The sequence below is a fragment of the Chelonoidis abingdonii genome, chromosome 1 (genome assembly GCF_003597395.2).
Source record: "Chelonoidis abingdonii isolate Lonesome George chromosome 1, CheloAbing_2.0, whole genome shotgun sequence".
Lineage (NCBI taxonomy): Eukaryota > Metazoa > Chordata > Testudines > Testudinidae > Chelonoidis > Chelonoidis abingdonii.
Window position 1 is genome coordinate 139889062 of NC_133769.1, and position 18420 is coordinate 139907481.

The 18420-nt window shown below is 43.9% G+C and overlaps 1 protein-coding gene across 1 annotated transcript in view; it reads left to right on the forward strand.

Moving 5' to 3' along the window:
* ANO2 (anoctamin 2) overlaps positions 1-18420 on the forward strand; it is a 337309-nt gene that overhangs the window by 287853 nt on the left and 31036 nt on the right. The window contains 4 exon segments of the mRNA XM_075070724.1: positions 5304-5505; positions 9513-9624; positions 11030-11087; positions 13584-13684. Coding sequence (XP_074926825.1) covers positions 5304-5505; positions 9513-9624; positions 11030-11087; positions 13584-13684 — 473 coding nt within the window.

Here is an 18420-nt window from a genome sequence, read left to right on the forward strand (position 1 = left end):
GTCTCTGTGCACTGCTGCCCACAGACACCGCCCCCGCAGCTCCCATTGGCTGTAGTTCCCGGTCAATGGGAACTGCAGAGTCAGTGCTTGAAGCCCTCTGCCCTCCCTGGGATGTAGGGCGGTCCCAGCTGCTTCCAGGAGTGGCATGGAATGAGGACAGGCATGCAGCCTGTCTTATCTCTGCTGCACTGGCAGTAGCCAGGGACCCCTGGGCCCTTTTAAACTGTCTGGGCCCCTGGGCAATTGCCCCTTATGCCCCACCCCGTCAGCGGGCCTGGGTAGAAGCTCTGCTATTCATGCTCCTACACCACCACCCATGAATTTAACTGTAGTTCCTTGAAAATTGTGGTTCTTCCTGCGTGCGGGGGGAGGAGGGTGATGTGTGGGATTCATTCTTTTCCTGCTGATCCTGACCCCTTTAAAAAAAAAAAAAGTTTTGTCCTTTATTAATTATGAAAAGATTTGATTTAAAATAGTCAGCAGACTAAAGTGCTAAACTTCATTAGGCCTGTACTGTGAATTTAGGCCCCAGGCCAGCCAAATTATAATTATAACAATCTAATTCTTTGCACTTATATAATCTCTTTCATCAGAAGATCTCAAGAGGCCTTACCAACAATAATGAATTTACTTTGGAATTTTTGCTAAAGGCAAAAACAAAATAGAAACACCCACCCTCTCTCAACTTCCTCCTGTGACTCCCTGTTTAGCCAGAGATTGTGTTTCTATGTGAAATTTTATCTTTAAAAATTATTTATTTCATTTTGCTATTTGAAACTGCAGTAACAGCCCTGCGAAATACAAATTCTTCTGTTGGGAAGTTGACCTTAAGTGGCATGGGTGATTCGTCTGATTTCATGGGCAAAGGTCAACTGCTCAGAGACCACAGAACACCCTTTGACTTCTGGGACAAAAATTTACAATGAACTCTGATTGACTCTGCCTTAGTCAGTATCAAAAGATTTGTGCATATTCAGATAAAGCAAAATGTTTCCATCTATGGCAAAAGTTTGTAGAACACAAAAGGTTTTACACCATTAGGTTCCAATCCTCCTCTGGGTAGCACATGGGTGGGTTGTTGCTGCAAGCAGAGTCCCCTTGACATTGATGCAGTTCTGTGTAGGCACAGCAATCCAACATACATTACCCATTGGTTTCCTGTCTCTGACCATAGCCAGTAGCAGATGTTTTAGATGAATGCTTACAAACCCTGCAGTAGGCAGATGTGGGGAAATCTACCCCACATGAGTGTCATCCTTTTCTCTATTAGTTAGGGACTGGCTTAAGCCCTGAAATACAAGGATGAATATCCCTTCCCAATTTTTCTTGTCATTAAATATAACTCTGGGTATTCTTGATATCCATATAAATGTCCAATCTCAGTTTCACTGTTGTGAAGTTCTTGGCCTCAGTCAAGGCTGTAACTAGGGTGGCGTGAAAGGGGCAGCCACTCAGGGCGCAGAACAGGGTGGCACAAAAGTGGGCAGCACAGCATTGGGCCCAGCAGCATCAGTGCCCTCCCACCCCATAGGATTGGGCCCAGCAGAGTAAGCTGGAGCCCAGGGTGCTCAGTGTCCTCCCACCCCACAGGATCATAGGTCCAGCGACCCCAGCTAGAGAAGGCTTTCCCTGGCACTAGGATTGCAGCAGCAGGTGGGCAGGGATCTGAGTGCCAGCTGGTAGGAAGGGCAGAAGGAGGATAGGCTGCATGGCTGGTTCCATCCAGCCACTGGAGATAGACTAGCTGCACTAAGAACCTGGAGGGAGCTGCATGGAGTGGGGGTGCAGAGGGCTAGGGCCATGAAGGAGTGCAGGGGTTAGGGCAGAAGGGGGCACAGGAGGGGAGTGTAGGGGTGAAGGGAGAAGGGCATGCAGGTGAAGAGTACAGGGTAAAGGGAGAAGGGGGTGCAAGAGGACAGTGCAAGGTTGGGGAGAGGGGATACACGATCATCAACATAGGCACTAAGAGGATAAGGAGTACACAAATGGGGCCGTATGATGGAGCATGCATAAACTGTGCTAGGTGCTGTACGGATCTGTGCCATAGGGAACTATGTGGGCAATTAGCTCAGGATGGAGCTGTTGCCTTCCCCAGACCCATTGTCTGGCCATGCGCTACTGACTCTGCTCCTGCTCCCTAACCTATGTGCAGAGCTGAGCCCTAGCAGAGCAGTATCGCCAGCCTGGGGGCTGGGGGAGAGAGGGCATCTGGAGTTAATGCTCTCATTAAAGTTGCTAATCACCATGCGGCCCACGAGGTTATTTTCTGCAGCCTGTGAGCTCCTCGCGCCCCCCCCCCACCCTTCCCCAGCATTTACCTAGAGCAGCTTCAGCCCGATGCCTGGGGGCAGGGCAGGATCCCTGCTTGCCTGCCTTCCCTGCCCCTGCATCGCTCCGGGAAGGGGACGGAACCTGCAGGAGGAGAGGCGCAGGGGTGTGTATTGATGTTGCTTCAGGCCCCGCCCCCAGCAGCTCCCATTGGCCGTGGTTCCCCGTTTCGGGGAAGGGGTTGGAATGGGGGCAGGGAAGGAGTAGGAAGAGGCGGGGCAGGGGCAGGGCCTCATGGAAGGGGTGGAGTTGGGGCGGGGCTGAGGGCAGTGTGGGGAGTTGTCAGTAATGCGGCCCTTGGGCCAATGTACTAGTCCTCATGTTGCCCTCGTGGTCATTTGAGTTTGAGACCCCTGCACTAGAGAGTGCTTGGACTTTAAACAGACTCATCCTTGGCCAGGGTTTCTCTGTTGACGAGCTAGCAAGCTGAGTTGCACAGCCGTGGCCCTTGGGAGGCCTGGCTGAACATCGCACTGACATACACCCACAGGGCACTGCTCAGGCCACTCATAGGGTCAGTGCCATCCTGGGGTCTTTGCTGCACATAGGACTGACCTCTGTTCTTCAGCTGCTGACAAACCTTTGACCCTGACACAACTGCATGGCGTGGCAAGGAGGAAAGGCCAGCTAGAGCCCCCCTTGGAGGCAAGTGTCCCCTGGCACTCATGTGCACTCAGCTCCATAGAACTGGGGAATCCCAGGCTGGAATTCCAGCTGAGGCACCTGGAGACAAAAAATTTTCATAACTGCAATGATGTCCCCTGTCACTCACATATGGATTTCAAATTACAGTGGCCAGCTTTTATTTGACCCTCTTCTGTAACAACCTTTTCACTGCATTGAACAGCTCAATGGGCAGGTGAAGGGGTAATTCAGGAAGGTACAGCTCTGTTGTGACAGTTCCACAGCCGGTTGGAACCGCCAGGTGCCACTGTGCTTCACACAATAACCTTAGAGAGCTTCGCAGCTCCGGCTGGGGCAGAACCCCTGTTGCACAGGGCCCTGATGCCTGAGCTAATGAGGAGTATCTGTTAGCAGTGTGGGGCCCATGACAGCCAGGGGAACCACAAGAGTTACATGGTGCACATACACACCAGCCTGTTCATTACACACTTGCCTAAATAGACAAAGCTTGCCTCAGAACCAGCTGTTCAGATCTTATATCTGACATCAGCGTAAGAAATCTCCAAGTGCTTCCACCCTGTACCTTCCACCATCTTTGCTCAGGCTTTTCTGAGATGGAATCATGGGACCAGTCATTCCCAAATCCAGAATTCTCCACCAAGAGCAACAGGTTCCCAAGTGACTGCAGCACCTTCTCCTCATATAGGTCACACCCTGCTCATGGCCTGAGGACCTCATATTTATCCTGGCCATGGGGATTGAAATGGACTCCTCCTATTCCCAAAATATAGGCTCCTCACCACCACCAACTGAGCTGAAAGAGGATCTTAATGATTTAATGGCAGTACATAGCCATTTGGGATTGGGAATATTCTGCTATAATATCTCCTGATTGTTCTAAATTTACATATAAATTTAAAATATGGCTTTAATTGGAGTTTATATATATTTTTGTTTCTTTATATAGGAATTAGACACAGTGCTCCTGTCAGCTAATTTCTAAGTTATTATCTGCAAAAAACCTTAGAGTTTTCAGGTGCTTAGTAGTCCTTGGAATCACAGTTAAAGTTGTCCCTGCCCCAATCTGAAATAGTGCCTGTGCCAGCTGTGGGGATGGGGAGAAGGCCACAGGGAGGTGCTGATCTATGGCTGGCACTGTGACCCGAGCCTGTGCCAGCCACCCATCCACTGTGACAAGGAACGACACTGCCCCCCATCTCCAGTGGGTACCCCCCACAGAAGGTACCCCTTCTAGTCTCCCCACCCCACTGTACCTTCCCTCCAGTTCCCCATCTCCACGGCAGTGGTCTCTATTTGGGAACTTGAATTGTGGTAACCCTAGCAGTCGCTCCATTCTCACGCTGTCAGTTTCTGGAGTTGGCGGGACTGAGTCTGCCCTGCCAACAGCAGCTGCCCACCCCTAAGGCCTGGGCTGGGCACCAGCCTTGTGTGGCCAAGCTCAGAGCTCAGGCAGTGGAACCACAAACCCAGCAGCCACGGGGGTGGGGCAGGGCAACTTAGGGGAGCAAGAGGTTCTGCTCTGTATGCAGGGAGTATGACCCAGCTGCAATGACAGGTGCCCAGCAATAAGCGGGGTATGACCAAGCTGCTGAGACACAGGTGCCCAAGGGAGATGAATAATGCAGGGAGCACCTCGTGGATCATTTCATGGCAGCCAGGCTCCACAGGCAAGGGCCAACTCCTGGGTGCGCCACTGGTCAGAGCTGGGCTCTTTTGAGGGAGAGGCAAGAGCATGTCAGAAGCACAGCTTAGAGCTGTGCTTCCTGCCCTGCCTGAGGACTGTCCAGCTGTGCAGAGGCAGCTGGCTTAGGGAACACAGCACGGAAGGCTTCTGGATAGCCAGCCAGTGCCCTCACTTCCACAGCATGAAGAGCCAGGGGCTTGAGTACGCCAGGTGGCTTCTGCCAGCTTCTGATCTTCTGGCTCTTGCCAGGAGGTGATGATTTTCAAACTGTGGGGATGTGTCCCCCTGGCACCCCACAGTTTGAAACCCTCTATGATAAATGGAAGGCAGAAATCTGGGGGGCTTGTGACCCCTCATGCCACCTCACTCATCACTTCCAGGGAGCACAAATATCCTTGCTCACCCTGGGTGCTAAAATGCTTAGTTAGAACTCTGGCCTCAGTGACTTCTTACAGCGATGGGTTCCAGAGTTTAATCACCTGCAGTGTGGAAAAAGTATTTCCTTCTATAGGATTTGAATTTCCCATCACTTAGTTTCATTATACATCCTCACCAATTTGGGCAACAATTTTGAGATATAATTAAACATTTCTTTTTAAACTCTAGTCAGATATGTACACTGATATCTCCATACATTTCTTTGCAGATTACACTGACATTTTCAGCAGTTTTTGGTGTGACCGTGTACCGAATTACTACAGCAGCCGCCTTGTCCATCAGCAAAAATGAGTCAACCAGGTCGAACGTCCGTGTGACCGTGACTGCAACCGCTGTCATCATTAACCTGGTTGTGATCCTTATATTAGATGAGATTTATGGAGCTGTTGCCAAATGGCTGACAGAAATGGGTAAAGCTATCCTAGCCCTCATTACAACTTTGTATGTATTTCTAACAGAGTATGCAGGAAAGTTCTAAAAGGAGGATTTCCTGTAAAACAGTTCCGTACAAGAGGAAACATTCAGGCCCAGAGGGTAAAAACATGACTAAGGGACCCCAACTCCAATTTTCAAAAATGACTTAGGGCCAGATTTTAAAGCATATTTAGGTGTCTAAATACTTTTCAAAATCTGACCTTAGACACAGAGGAGCCTATGTCTCATTGAAAATCAGTTGGACTTTGACCTTGTCTGCATTAGAAAGAACATTGGTAGAGCTATACTGGCGAGCCAGTGGAGAGTTCCTTTACTGGTACAGTTTATACCAGTTCCCCGAACAAAATAAACCATACTGGCAAAATGACTCTGTGCCTCGGTTTCCTCACTTATGAAATTTGCATAATGGGTCAGATCCTCAAGTGATGAATGTCAGTGTAGCCCCATTAAAGTCAAGGATCTCAGGATAAACTCTGCCCTTACTGCGCCCCTGGAGTCAGAGGAGCTCTATGATCCTGCCGCCACCACAGGGCTCAAGGTGTCAGCTGCCGACCCCGGTGGCAGGGCTCTTTAACAATAACGAACCCCTGGCTATAACAAATAAATGGTTTGGATCCCCAGGGGTTCATTATAGAGAGGGTGTACTGTACTCTTATAAATAGCATCATTATTTACACTTCTAATAGCATACTAGCATAACAGAGGTCCGGTCATAAATGATTGAGATACAGTAGAATGATTTCTACTGTTAGGAATAGCCCAATTGTTTCAATTTGACTCCAATGAAGATTTAAAATAAAAAGAGACCAGTAATACATTTAATATAATGCCACCCTATTATATTTTCTTTCCCCTTTTGCAGAGTCTCTTGGCAAAACGTAGCCCCGGTGCAAATGGGCACAATTCCATTAAGTTCAGTGGAGATGTACCCACTGATGCCAGTTGTGCATTTGGCTTTCAGAGCTGTATGGGAAACAAAGATGAAAAATACAGTCAGTTTTTTAGCTTTCATATAAAATATCCCTCTGTTATTCCCCCCAACCTTCAAGTCACCTTTAGAGCCAGCCCTGCTTCCCTTACTCCAAGAACACTCCTATTGAAGTAACTGAGTGTTTTGCCTGAGCGGGGACCCACTTATGGACTCTAGACTTTGGCCCTTTTTGAATAATTTCTAGCGCCACAAATTACATCATGGTTCATTCAGATGGCTGTCTGCACTAGTAGGCTCAGATGCCAACTGTAATTAAAAATGTTAAAAAAAATTACAATTCATTCATGCTGATAAATGCTTCTTACCTTGTGAACTTTCATATTGCTGAGCTGAGCAAAATGGATGCAATTTTCTTTTCACACTGCAATTCATAGACGTGTCTGGCATCATGCTGCATTTTTCCACATTAAGGGGCAAATTTGCCTGCCCTAGTGTAGAAGCAGTGGAGGGTGCAAGGACATCCTTTCCATCCCTAAGCTCATTTGGGCTGCAGTTCAGCAAGGGACTTACGAACGTGAGTAACTCTGAGCACCTGAGTAGTACCATGGAAATCAATTAGATTAATTTCATGCTTAGTTGTGCATGTGCTTAAATATCTGGCTGAATCAGTGCTTAGGGCAGGCGGCAGCAATAACATCTTCCACAGGTACTGTGAAGGGCTAGAAGGCGAATGAATCACTAGGTCTACATGCAGTGCTTGTGGCCTCAGCAGAGGAATATCTGTGCAATGCAAAGGAAGGACACTGACTCCCCCGCAGTACCAGCAGGAGTGCAAATTTCATCTCTTTCAAAGAGTTATGTTTCCTGATGCTGAGCAAGTCACTCTACCCCCAGCACCCAGGTGGCATTGGGCCTAATTCAGATCTTGTGTGTGTTGGTGTAAACTGGTGTATTTCCCCTCAAGTCAAGGGGAAACCAAATGAAGTGTAAAACAGTGGTAAAGTGAGAGCAGAATCACTCCTGGTCATGCATTACAGGGGCATATTCCCTCCCTCAGTGTACCTCCTCAGCCCAGCCTCCATGTAGCACTACCTGCAAGGAGCATAATTCAGCTCTGGGGTTTTGGTGGTATGTATTTAGGACACAGTTGGATATTTTAAGTTGTATAAACATATTTTTAAATGCCTCTTTTTCTTTTATTCATTCATCCATTCTATTCCTGTTCTGGCTGTATGCATTCTTGTCTTGAAAGAAAGAGGGAAGGGCGACAGGATAGATCAGATCACTTGATGACTACTTGTTCTATTCATTCCCTCAGAAGCACCTGGCACTGGCCACTGTAGTAAGACAGGATATTGGGCTAGATGGACCTTTGGTCTAACCCAGTATGGCCATTCTTGTGTGTGTCGGGGTGCACATTGCCTTCCTGGGGCAGAGCTCATTTCTATGGGAGTCCTCCGTGAGGCAGGGATTCTACTCCTACATGGAGCTTCCTATCCCCTCCAAGGGCTGAATTGTTGCCATGGGGTTATTCCTTCCACTGGTCCCCATGAAAATCTGCTCAGCACATAGGCTTATATTTGGGCTGTGCAGAGCTAGCTGGATTGGCCCCAAATGAATAATTTGTAATGAAGTATTTCCATAAAGTCAGCTGGTTTGCGTGAGTGAATAATCTAAGGGCCAGAACGTGAAGAGCTCCTCTTGCTGGGTGCTAAGGTCTTACAAAAATCTGGCCACAAGTGTCACAATGGTTGGCGCTTTTAATAATCTGGTTCTTATTTAGGTATTTTAATGGGAGCTGAGCTCTTTTTAAAAAAAAACCTGACCCAAATCAGTACACTGCACGATTTCAGTAATGCTTTCAGAGGCTTCTTGAAACTGATGCACTGAATCGCCCTTATTATTTCACATTTTGAATCCACTACAGTGACAACCAGCATGAAATAATAACAACAATCTGTTCGGTGTCTGGTTAAATGTGCCTGGTGGCTATCCTCAAAAGTCCTGTGCATGGCTGATAAAAGAACCCAGAGAGAATATTGCAAAAAAAAAAAAAAAATCTTTGTTTTTATGTTAACGTAAATTAATTGTAATACTCTGCAGTTTACACTTGAAGGACTTGAAGTCAACTGAAGTGTATAAACAATTGTGTGATGTATTGTCAGAAGTTTTACAGAAGACATATCTAAAGGTGTGGAGGGTGTATGGAGAGGGGAAGAACCTTATAGAAAAGATGGCCTTGTGGTTAAAGTTTTGGAATGGGGAATGGGGTTAGGACATTTAAGTTCACTTCCTGTCTCCCCCTGCCCCCCCACCAAAAAAAATGTGTAACCTTGGGCAAGCTATCTGGAACCTGATTCAGGAAGTTACTTCAGCATGTGCTTTAAACATTTAAGCAGTCCCATTGAAGTCACTGGAACTACTCACATACTTGAAGTTAAGCAGTTGCTTAAATACTTTGCTGAATGAGGCCCTTAAATATTTGTGCCTCAGTTTCTCCATCCATGAAATGGGAATAGCAATACTCTGTTTCAAAGGGTGTGGTGAGAATAAATTCATTAAGACCTGATTCACATTTAGACAAGGGGCAGGAGGTGTAAAAGGGGCCTTACTGTAAATGAGAATCAGGCCCCAATTAATTTATCCTTCCAACATCATTACTATTAACAAGGGAACCACATGTTATAGTGATGGGGGTCATAGGAGTAGAGAGAGATTGGGGCAGATCCTCAACTGTGTAAACCAGCAGAGTTACCCCCTGAGCATCTGGTTCATTTAATAGTGCAGGTAGGTGCCTCGATGTGTGTCGCTGCCAAATACACTTTAAATGAAATAATAGCCAGAAATGTGCAGGAGTAAGAAGAAAAAAAGTATACTGTATGTTTTCCTAGTATCACTCAGTGCAGAATAAAAGATATAATAAAACCACATTAACCCTAATGGTACAGTTTTTGCTTTTGCCTGAGACTACTGAAAGACAGTTATATATTTATCTATTGCTTTTGTGGTGTTTTATGTTAAACTGTGGTTATTTATTTATTTATTTTGCAGAGGTACCAAAAACAGAGAAGACCTTTGAAGAGAGGCTAATTTTGAAGGCTTTCCTATTGAAGTTTGTGAACTCTTATGCACCAATTTTTTATGTTGCCTTCTTTAAAGGAAGGTAGGATGAATTTACATCATTGATTTATTATTAATGGCCCCATGCTGCAGGCTACTGATGGCACTAAGGCCATTAAAAGGTCTGGAATGGCCATCTTAGTACCCAATATGGCAGACTAGCCCAAGAGGGAGTGGGTCAGGTTGGCCTGGAGAGATTGCTGTGGGGTGAGAGGTCCTTAGGTGGACTCATGGTCAGTTTTGCTCCTCTATAGTTGTGGTTTCCTATACATGCAGGATCCATTGCCTACCAGAACCTGGTGGTCCATAATGTAGCAGATGGAGATCTTAGAGTGATTGTTTGTACACAATGTTTTAAGTATGTACGTATTTCTGAATTCTAGGGCTGGTCTACACTATGGGGGGAAATCGATCTAAGATATGCAACTTCAGCTACGTGAATAATGTAGCTGAAGTCAAAGTATCTTAGATCAAATTACCTACCGTCCTCACGGCACGGGATCGATGTCCACAGCTCCCCATGTTGACTCCGCTACCGCCGTTCGGGTTGGTGGAGTTCCGGGATCGATAGGAGCTCGTTCGGGGATCGATATATCACAATATATCGATCCCTGAGAAATCGATTGCTACCAGCCGATACGACGGGTAGTAAAGACGTAGCCCTAGTTAGATTCATGTCAGTGTTGTGCTCCTTTTATGTTTTAGAAGCTGTTCATCTATACGTTAAGCTCTTTGGGGCAGGGACCATCTTTTTGTTGTATGTTTTATACTTCGCCTAGCGCAGTGGGGCTCTGGTCCATGACTAGGGCTTCTAGACACTATAGCAATACATATAATAAATAATAATATATTCTGAACTAATGCCTGTGGATGCCATCAATTAAAAAAAATCACACTTTTGTCTGCAAATATTTTACTTACAGTTTTGAGAAGTATTATCTAAGGCAGTTCTAAAAGGCATGGGAGAAAAATATTTTTTAAACATTGTCTGTCTTTTAAAGCCCTTTGTGAGTAGTCATTTTCTGTGTATATATTCAGAATAGCCCAGGTACTGAAACCCCTTACACATGTAAGTTACTTTGCTCATTAGGTCTACTCAAATGCATTAAGTTATTCATGTGTAACAGTTTGCAGGATCAGAGCCTCGGTCAATTTTCCCATATGTTTGTGTGGGTTTTAACCAGGCGAGGGAAAAAAAAACGTTTATAAATAGGAAAAGGTGATTTCAAAACTGCAGAAATTGTCAGGGAGAGGCACAATATTTGAAACTCAGTTTAGTTAATTTATCTGAAATTGACAATGTTTTTTTTAAAAAAAAAATAAAATGTTAAAATAGTTAATTTGAAATGTATTTTAAAATTGGCTACTGTGTATAAGCAGTAATTTTGGTGAGGATAATTTTTAATGCATTCTTTTTTCATCATTTCATATATTTTTATTACTTTCAGGTTTGTTGGCCGACCTGGTAGTTATGTATATGTGTTTGATGGTTACCGAATGGAAGAGGCAAGTACAGATGGAATTCAAACAGAAAACATAGATAAAAAAGAGACATGGATGAGAGTGCCTTTCTAAGGAGTCCAGCTAACACCTGAAAAAAACCTACCACATTTACCAGAATTCTATGCCTTCCAAGAAAAGAAAAGAAAACTCAAAACAAAATTCAGTCCCAATAATCTGTCTGTTTTAGATACTTATATGGCCCCCATCATCATAGTATCTGAGTGCCTCACAGTATTGTGATCTATTTATTTTCACAGCAACTCTATAAGGTAGTACAGCGCTATCATCTCCATTTTACACATGGGGAATTGAGACAGAGAGATGAAGTCCTAAGCACTGACTTTTAGGATACGACTACACTACCCACTGGATTGGCGGGTAGCGATCGATCTATCGGGGATTGATTTATCACATGTAATGTAGACACAATAAATCCATCCCCGATCACTCTCCCGTCAACTGCTGAACTCCAGCAGTGCGAGAGAGAGAAGCAAAGTCGATGAGGGAGGCGCGGCCGTCAATCCAGTGCTGCGAGGACGTGAAGTAAGTAATTTTAATGTGATCTAAGATACGTCGACTTCAGCTATGCTATTCTCATAGCTGAAGTTACATATCTTAGATCGACACCTCCCCAAAGTGTAGACCCGGTCTAGTTTTCCCTTGGGGTGCTCCACCTCCACTCTGCCCTAAGGCCCCACTCCTGCTCTGCCCCTCCCCTGAGGACATATCCTTACTCCACCTCTTCTTGCCCCCACTCCAATCTCTCTCCCATCTGCCATCCACTGATCTTTGCCCTTCCCCAAGCATCTCCCCTAGCCACCTAAGGAATTGATCGACAGTGCCACTGAACATTGTGGCTGGTGGGTGCTGAGCACCCACTTTTTTTTTCCATGGATGGGTGACTTGCCCATGGTCACACATGAAAACTGTGGCAGAGCAGTGGCTTGAACCCAACGACTAGATTTGTGCCCTAACCATTAGACCATCCTTCCCCTCAAAAAATCTGGAAAAAAATAGTTATATGATCTTGCCACTTTGTCCTTCTAGCCCCGATCAACCCTGCAAACACTTTATGCTTCACTTTAAGCAGGTATTGGAAGTCCCTTTAAGTCAATCAAATTAATCCAGTACTCAAAGTAAAGCACACATACAAGTTTGCAAGATCAGGGCCTTTGTTTGTATCTTTCCAGTATGGGGAAAAAAGCAATCAAATGAATACTGTTGATTATTAAATTAAATGTATAGTAAATATTTTAAAGGAATATACAGTAGTCCCAGAGTTCAATATGCTTTTTCAGAGTTCCATAGATGTTTTCAGAGTGATTTCATTGGTAAAGCACAAATATATGGTTATGAATAGAATTGGAATGACTGAAGGATTTGGTGCTCTGAAATATTTTGATTCTATGGTGGTGTGGGTTCATATAAATATATGTAGTCTTTGCAAGCTTGTACTTTTAAAATATTCTAAGCTCTTTGGTAGTCTTTGTCTTTTTCCCCCACCTGTGGTTGTAAAGCACCTACCACAATTAGTCCTGGTCCCTGACTGGGGCTCCTAGGTGCTACTGTAATACAAATAAATTATAATAATAATAAATATTGTGTAGCAATTAAAGCATGTGTGTTTTTGTAGTGAGGAACATTATAGTTTATATTCGTGAAGCAGTCTTTTGGAAATGGATCCTTTGAATAGGAAACAATATTTTACAGTTTCTTAATAATTTGATATTTTGATCTTTCCATATATTTATGAAAGTTTTAGGGGGGGAAGTTAAGGTTGATTCCTTCAACTGTTAATTTCCAGGTCTTTTAATGTTTAGGACAGTGGTTCTGAAGCTTGGTTTGCAGTTTGTTCAGGGTAAGCCCCTGGCAGGCCTCAAGACACTTTGTTTACCTGAGCGTCTGTAGGTATGGCCGCTCGCAGCTCCCAGTGGCTGCGGTTTGCCGTTTCCGGCCAATGGGAGCTGCAGGAAGCAGTAGCCCAGCCCATGCTGCTTCTCATAGCTCCCATTGGCCGGGAACAGCAAACTGCGGCCACTGGGAGCTGCAAGCGGCCATACCTGCGAACGCTCAGGTAAACAACATGCCTCACGGCCCACCAGGGACTTACCCTGAACAAGCTGCGAACCAAGTTTGGGAACCACTGGTTTAGGATCTTTAAAAGGTATATAATTTCTGTTTACTATATCCTTTGGATTCGAATTAGACTTTACTGAAAAACTTTTTGAAAATTTTGGCTCAGACTTTAAAAGTCCTTTTCTAGTTCCCTGCCACACACCCTCAGAAAAAAATCCTGGTAAAATTCTACTCCAGGATGAGACCTGACATGAAATTTAAGAAGTATTGGTTTCCTTGGAATTGGCAAAGTTACATGGGGGAAGTGAAAATCAGGCTCATAATGCAAAGTTAATTTCAACATTAGTTGTAAAGCAGCAATCACTGCTTCCTTGTGCCTTTGTCATAATTCACTAACAGTTTGTGCTTTTCCTTAAATTATAGTGTGCTCCAGGCGGCTGTTTGATGGAACTCTGTATTCAGCTGAGCATCATTATGCTTGGAAAGCAACTTATTCAGAATAATCTGTTTGAAATTGGAATCCCGTATGTATTTCAACCTTTTCCGTTACCATGCACTTTGTTCCTACAAGACTGTAAATTAAAGGCTTGATCCTTCTTCCACTGAATGGGAGTTTTGCCATTGACTTTAATGAGCCCTAATTGAATATACTTAAGATGGTGATAAATCACGCTTCTGGTTGTGGTGAAATGATCTGGCTGTATTTTACCTTAAATAATTGGCTATATCTGCAGTAAATGGATTAAAGAAAATGTCTGAATATATTGAAGAATTGATATAAATTAACTTTAGAAACCTAAGGAAAGTAGGAAAGATATGATTGATCTCTTGGGAAGTTTTACAGAAGCTTTCAGAGTAGCCGCATTGAATACAAATGGATATGAAATGGGGGTGAGGGAAGCAATGGCTGATATAAGATCTTAAAATAGGTTATTTGATCTATACTATTTTGTGGATTTATACATGAAACTTACGTGTTTTTAATGTGCCCTTCACTGTATGATTTTGTAACTAGACTATGGAGAAGATGGTGACAGGCTATTTAGCAGCTGTCTTACTATAGTGAGCTTATACATGGAGGCGAATTTTGCATCATGTTTTGAATGTGGCAAGAACTCAGGCTTAGTATATCTTGGTGGGTCTGCAGCCAAGAGTCATCACTGATAATGTCTTACTGCTGAGTCTTGTGAATTTTACCCTTACTTCTCTCAACTTCATCGTCCCTGTTGGTGATAGCATTCTCTGAGGTGTGTGGGGACGTAGGTTGTCTTGATGTGTAGGTACGGTAGGTCTTACTACAGTGTCTGATCCTGCTCCACTGAACTCAGTGTGAGTTTTTTTGTTGATGTGGATGGGTTCTGGATGAGACCCTTACTGACGGTTCTGAAGAAGAAGAGGACTAGAATCTTGATGGGAGATGCACAATGGGGTGTCATTGAAATACATTTGAAAATTGGGCCCTTTTCCCTGGAAATAATTTTTACTGTTAAAATGGAAGAAAAAAATATGAACATGTATTATGCATGGCTTTATCCTTCTGAAGTTAAGGTTTACTGAGGAGGCCTGTTTTCTGCCTAAGACTCTTGGGGTTTATAGCATAACTTGAGGAAAAAGGTGGTTAAATTGCTCCAGAAGACTTTTATACGTTGGTGGCTTAAAGCTTTCTCAGTGTGAATCTGATCTGATTTTTTTGGATTTCCCTCTTCCAAAAGCTTACTGCTATGGGTTGTTTAAGGGCAGGCGGTTATGAAGTTATAAATACTGCATTTATTATCTTTGATTCATGGAAGTGGAGACTGATCCAGTCAAAATATAGGGCTACTGTCAGAATATTTCTCAATCTGCTGAATGCACTGCTCAGTGCAAGAATGTGACAGCCTCATTCCACTTGTTTCTTCTCCCTCGCCAACAACCTGCCGTGACCTCAGTTTAAAACTGAAATATGTATTAAATAAAAACAAGCTTGCTTTACTTCTCCTCTTCCCACAGGAATACCACTGCTATCTTGTTATTTTGATGCTGACAAGCCGTTTCTGTCTGTTCATAAATTATATGAAGCCACATCCTGTCCCATTCTCACCCAGATTAACTGGAACCTCTCTGCCCCTCCAGCCCAACTCATCTGGCTCCCTTCTATACTCTATTACCTCTGCTCCACTCATGGATTTCTTCACTGGAACTGTCTGGGAAATGGATTTTCTGTCCTGCAAAAATATCAAGATTTCCAAAAAATGAATTAGTCCCAAATTGCAACTAATGTGTTTTATTTTTTTTAAAATCCTCAAAATCAATATAATGTTGTGAAAAATATTGGTTTTGTTGAAACAGTTTTTTCCAACCAAAGACTGTTTTGATGAATATTTTCAGACCCGCTACACTCTTCATGGGTGCTCTCTTACCTCCCACCCATCTTTCTTGTTAGATCATCCCTTCTCCACCAGAAGGTCTTTCTTTTGTTTCCCCTAACTCCCTCTGCCCTCCGTACTGTCCACTGCCCTCATTTCTCTTCTCCTCCTGCACTAGGAATGTTCCATAGGGACCAATCCTACAGAGGCAGTGAGATGGAATAAATGGTCTAATAGGTCTTTCCATCTCTCACTCCAGTGACTTCTGTCCTCTGCCTGTCTTGAGGAGAAAGAGATCCCAAGAAAACAGTGCTAATTCTTACCAACTCTCAGCACTCCACTCAGGGTTAGTGATTGTGCTGCCACTGAGTCACCCTGGTATTGAATGTAGCAGAAATAACTTTTCTATAGGTATTATGAACCAGACTTCTATAATGGGAACATAATTATCTATTAAATTCTGTGGAATGATTCATAACACCTATAGAAAGGGTTTAATTCCCTATTGAATTATGTAGGTTCTCCGAGATATTTCTATATAACTCTATTGGTTTCATTGCTATTAAAGCCCACAGAGGTTTTCCAAAAGGGCAGTGTAGGCTTCTGTTTCCCTGCAAAAGGTTGTGAAGCATCAGTCTCATTTGCTGCCTCTTTCATTCAAAGAAACAGGAATAATTGAAGGGCTTATACAGCTGAGCAGGTTATGGGCTGGATACACATGACACCCACCCAGAGCCTTCTCCTTCAACATGAATATTGCCATGGTCAGAAATGCCTGGTTGACATCTTATCCGCAGTTAGTGCCAGTTGCAGAATTCAGACGTTAGGTTTCATGTGTCAGCTCTGCTTTGTGCAGAGTCATTAGAACAAATTCTGACCTGTTCCTAATGCTTCTCTGGAGAAACTGCTCTTTGGCTATGATAGATGTGACTTTCTGGTATTCTCTGCCTTCCTGTGATTTGTTTTTCCATTTCTGCATCCAAGAATATCAAAACGGCTAGAGCTATGTCATGGCTTTGGAATTATGGGATGCTCAGCATTCTTGAATTGCAGCAAAGTGCTTTGTGTGGCTGGAATTCACAAGTTTAACAGATACAAATATGTCACAATTCACTTAGAGGTGTCACATCCCATAATTCTCTTCTCATGCCACAGAAATTGCTGAAGGGTTTGAGAACCCCGAATTCTATTGAAACTCCTTTTCACCAATTTTATATTCTCCACCCTCACTGCAAAATTCCATGTGGCTATTCTACTACTCTCTATCCCTGACCTTGTGATAAATGCTTATGGTGAAATCCTGGTCCCACTGACTTCAGTGGAAGTTCTGAGTGCACAATGGGGGGCTCGATTGGACTGTAAATTTGTGACAATCTCAGAGATTACAAGTCCTTCCCACACACCCCCAAAATTCCCTCCATTTGAGGGAGTGAACAGATCACAGGAAGCTGACTGTAGCAAATGCAGAACCCTCAGGCCTCCTTCCCCAAAGCAGCAAACACAGTTACACACAAGGGCACAAAAACTTTTAGTCCCCACACTCTGCCACCAGATACAAAGTGCTTGAAATACCTGATCCAGTAGCCTCTCTGTCCATCACTCTAGATGAGGAACAGCAGCAGCAGTTGGGAGGAGGCTTCACAGCCTCCTGATATCAGTAATCCTTCATCTCTGACACTTGGACTCTGGATTTTTACCCTATTCTTTCCTGTGTTGTGGTTAATTTTTGGTGTCTATTTTTGGCTGTCTCCACTCACCTTTTTCTACAATTTGCCAGCAGATGCTTCACTACTAACTCCACTGGTGGTAGCAGCAGTAGACAGTGCACTAGTGTTTTACCACTTTAATGTTGCTGAGCCCGTGTCTAAAATGGCACAGCAGTGAAAACACCAGCAGCTGTTCTGCAATAGCTCTCCCACTGATGGAGCTATACTGGTGGTTGTGCAATTGAAGACAAAGACTAGTGAAGGCAAGGCCTTTATCCTGCCCCTCTCCTAACTCTGCATCTTTTCAGCTGCCCATTGTTTTTCTCCTCTTCCCTTTACTCACTTCCCTGTCTTAATCCAACATTTCTTTTCTCTTCCCCACTCTAACAGTCACTGAGCATCCTCTCCATAAATATACCCCAAAGCTATTTTTGTTATCTAAATAAAACAACCATATAATCACATATGTTCAAAAGAGAGACCCGCTACAAACATGCTGTGTGCCTGCTTCCACCCTCTTCACTTTACTGTATGCTGTTATCTCTTTACCCAGCTTTTATCTTCAGAGCTTGTGAGCTCTTTAGAGCCAGGACTGTCCTGAGTGCCCTTAACTTCCATTTAAGGTGCTCGTTTCCTCGAATAATTGCATTCTTACTTCTGATAGTAGGAAACAGATAATACTGGCTAGAACCAAGCCTAGTGGGAAAAGATCTGTGCATTCTCTCTTGTTCTGTTCTGCCCTAGCTGTTCAGACCTGACCAGCACTGGACAACTGCAACGCTACAGCTATCTCCTCTAAATCTAGTCTTTCTCCTAAACAAATCTGACTCTGATCACCTGCTCATCTCCTTTCATGGGAGCATGGAACTTCCCTCATTGTGCCTCTTAGGAACAAAGCATCTCAAAGTCCTTCTTGGCCAGTCCATAATCTGGCTCACGGTACACAAGAAGATAAAATAGACCATATGAACTTTCCTTGCTTTTCCATTGTTTTCTGCTTGATTTTAAAATATTGATTTTTTGGATCATTATAGAAAACGTTTCTCACAAGCATACCAATAGAGTTTATTCAGTTTTAACAGCGCAATCATCTGTGCAGCTATAGAGTTCTGCAAAACTCATTTTTACTCCTCTGCTGTGGTGCAGCTGGAGAATAACCCTGACAGTGTCTATTCAGTGCAAATCCCTGTCTTTTGTTCCTTTAATTTC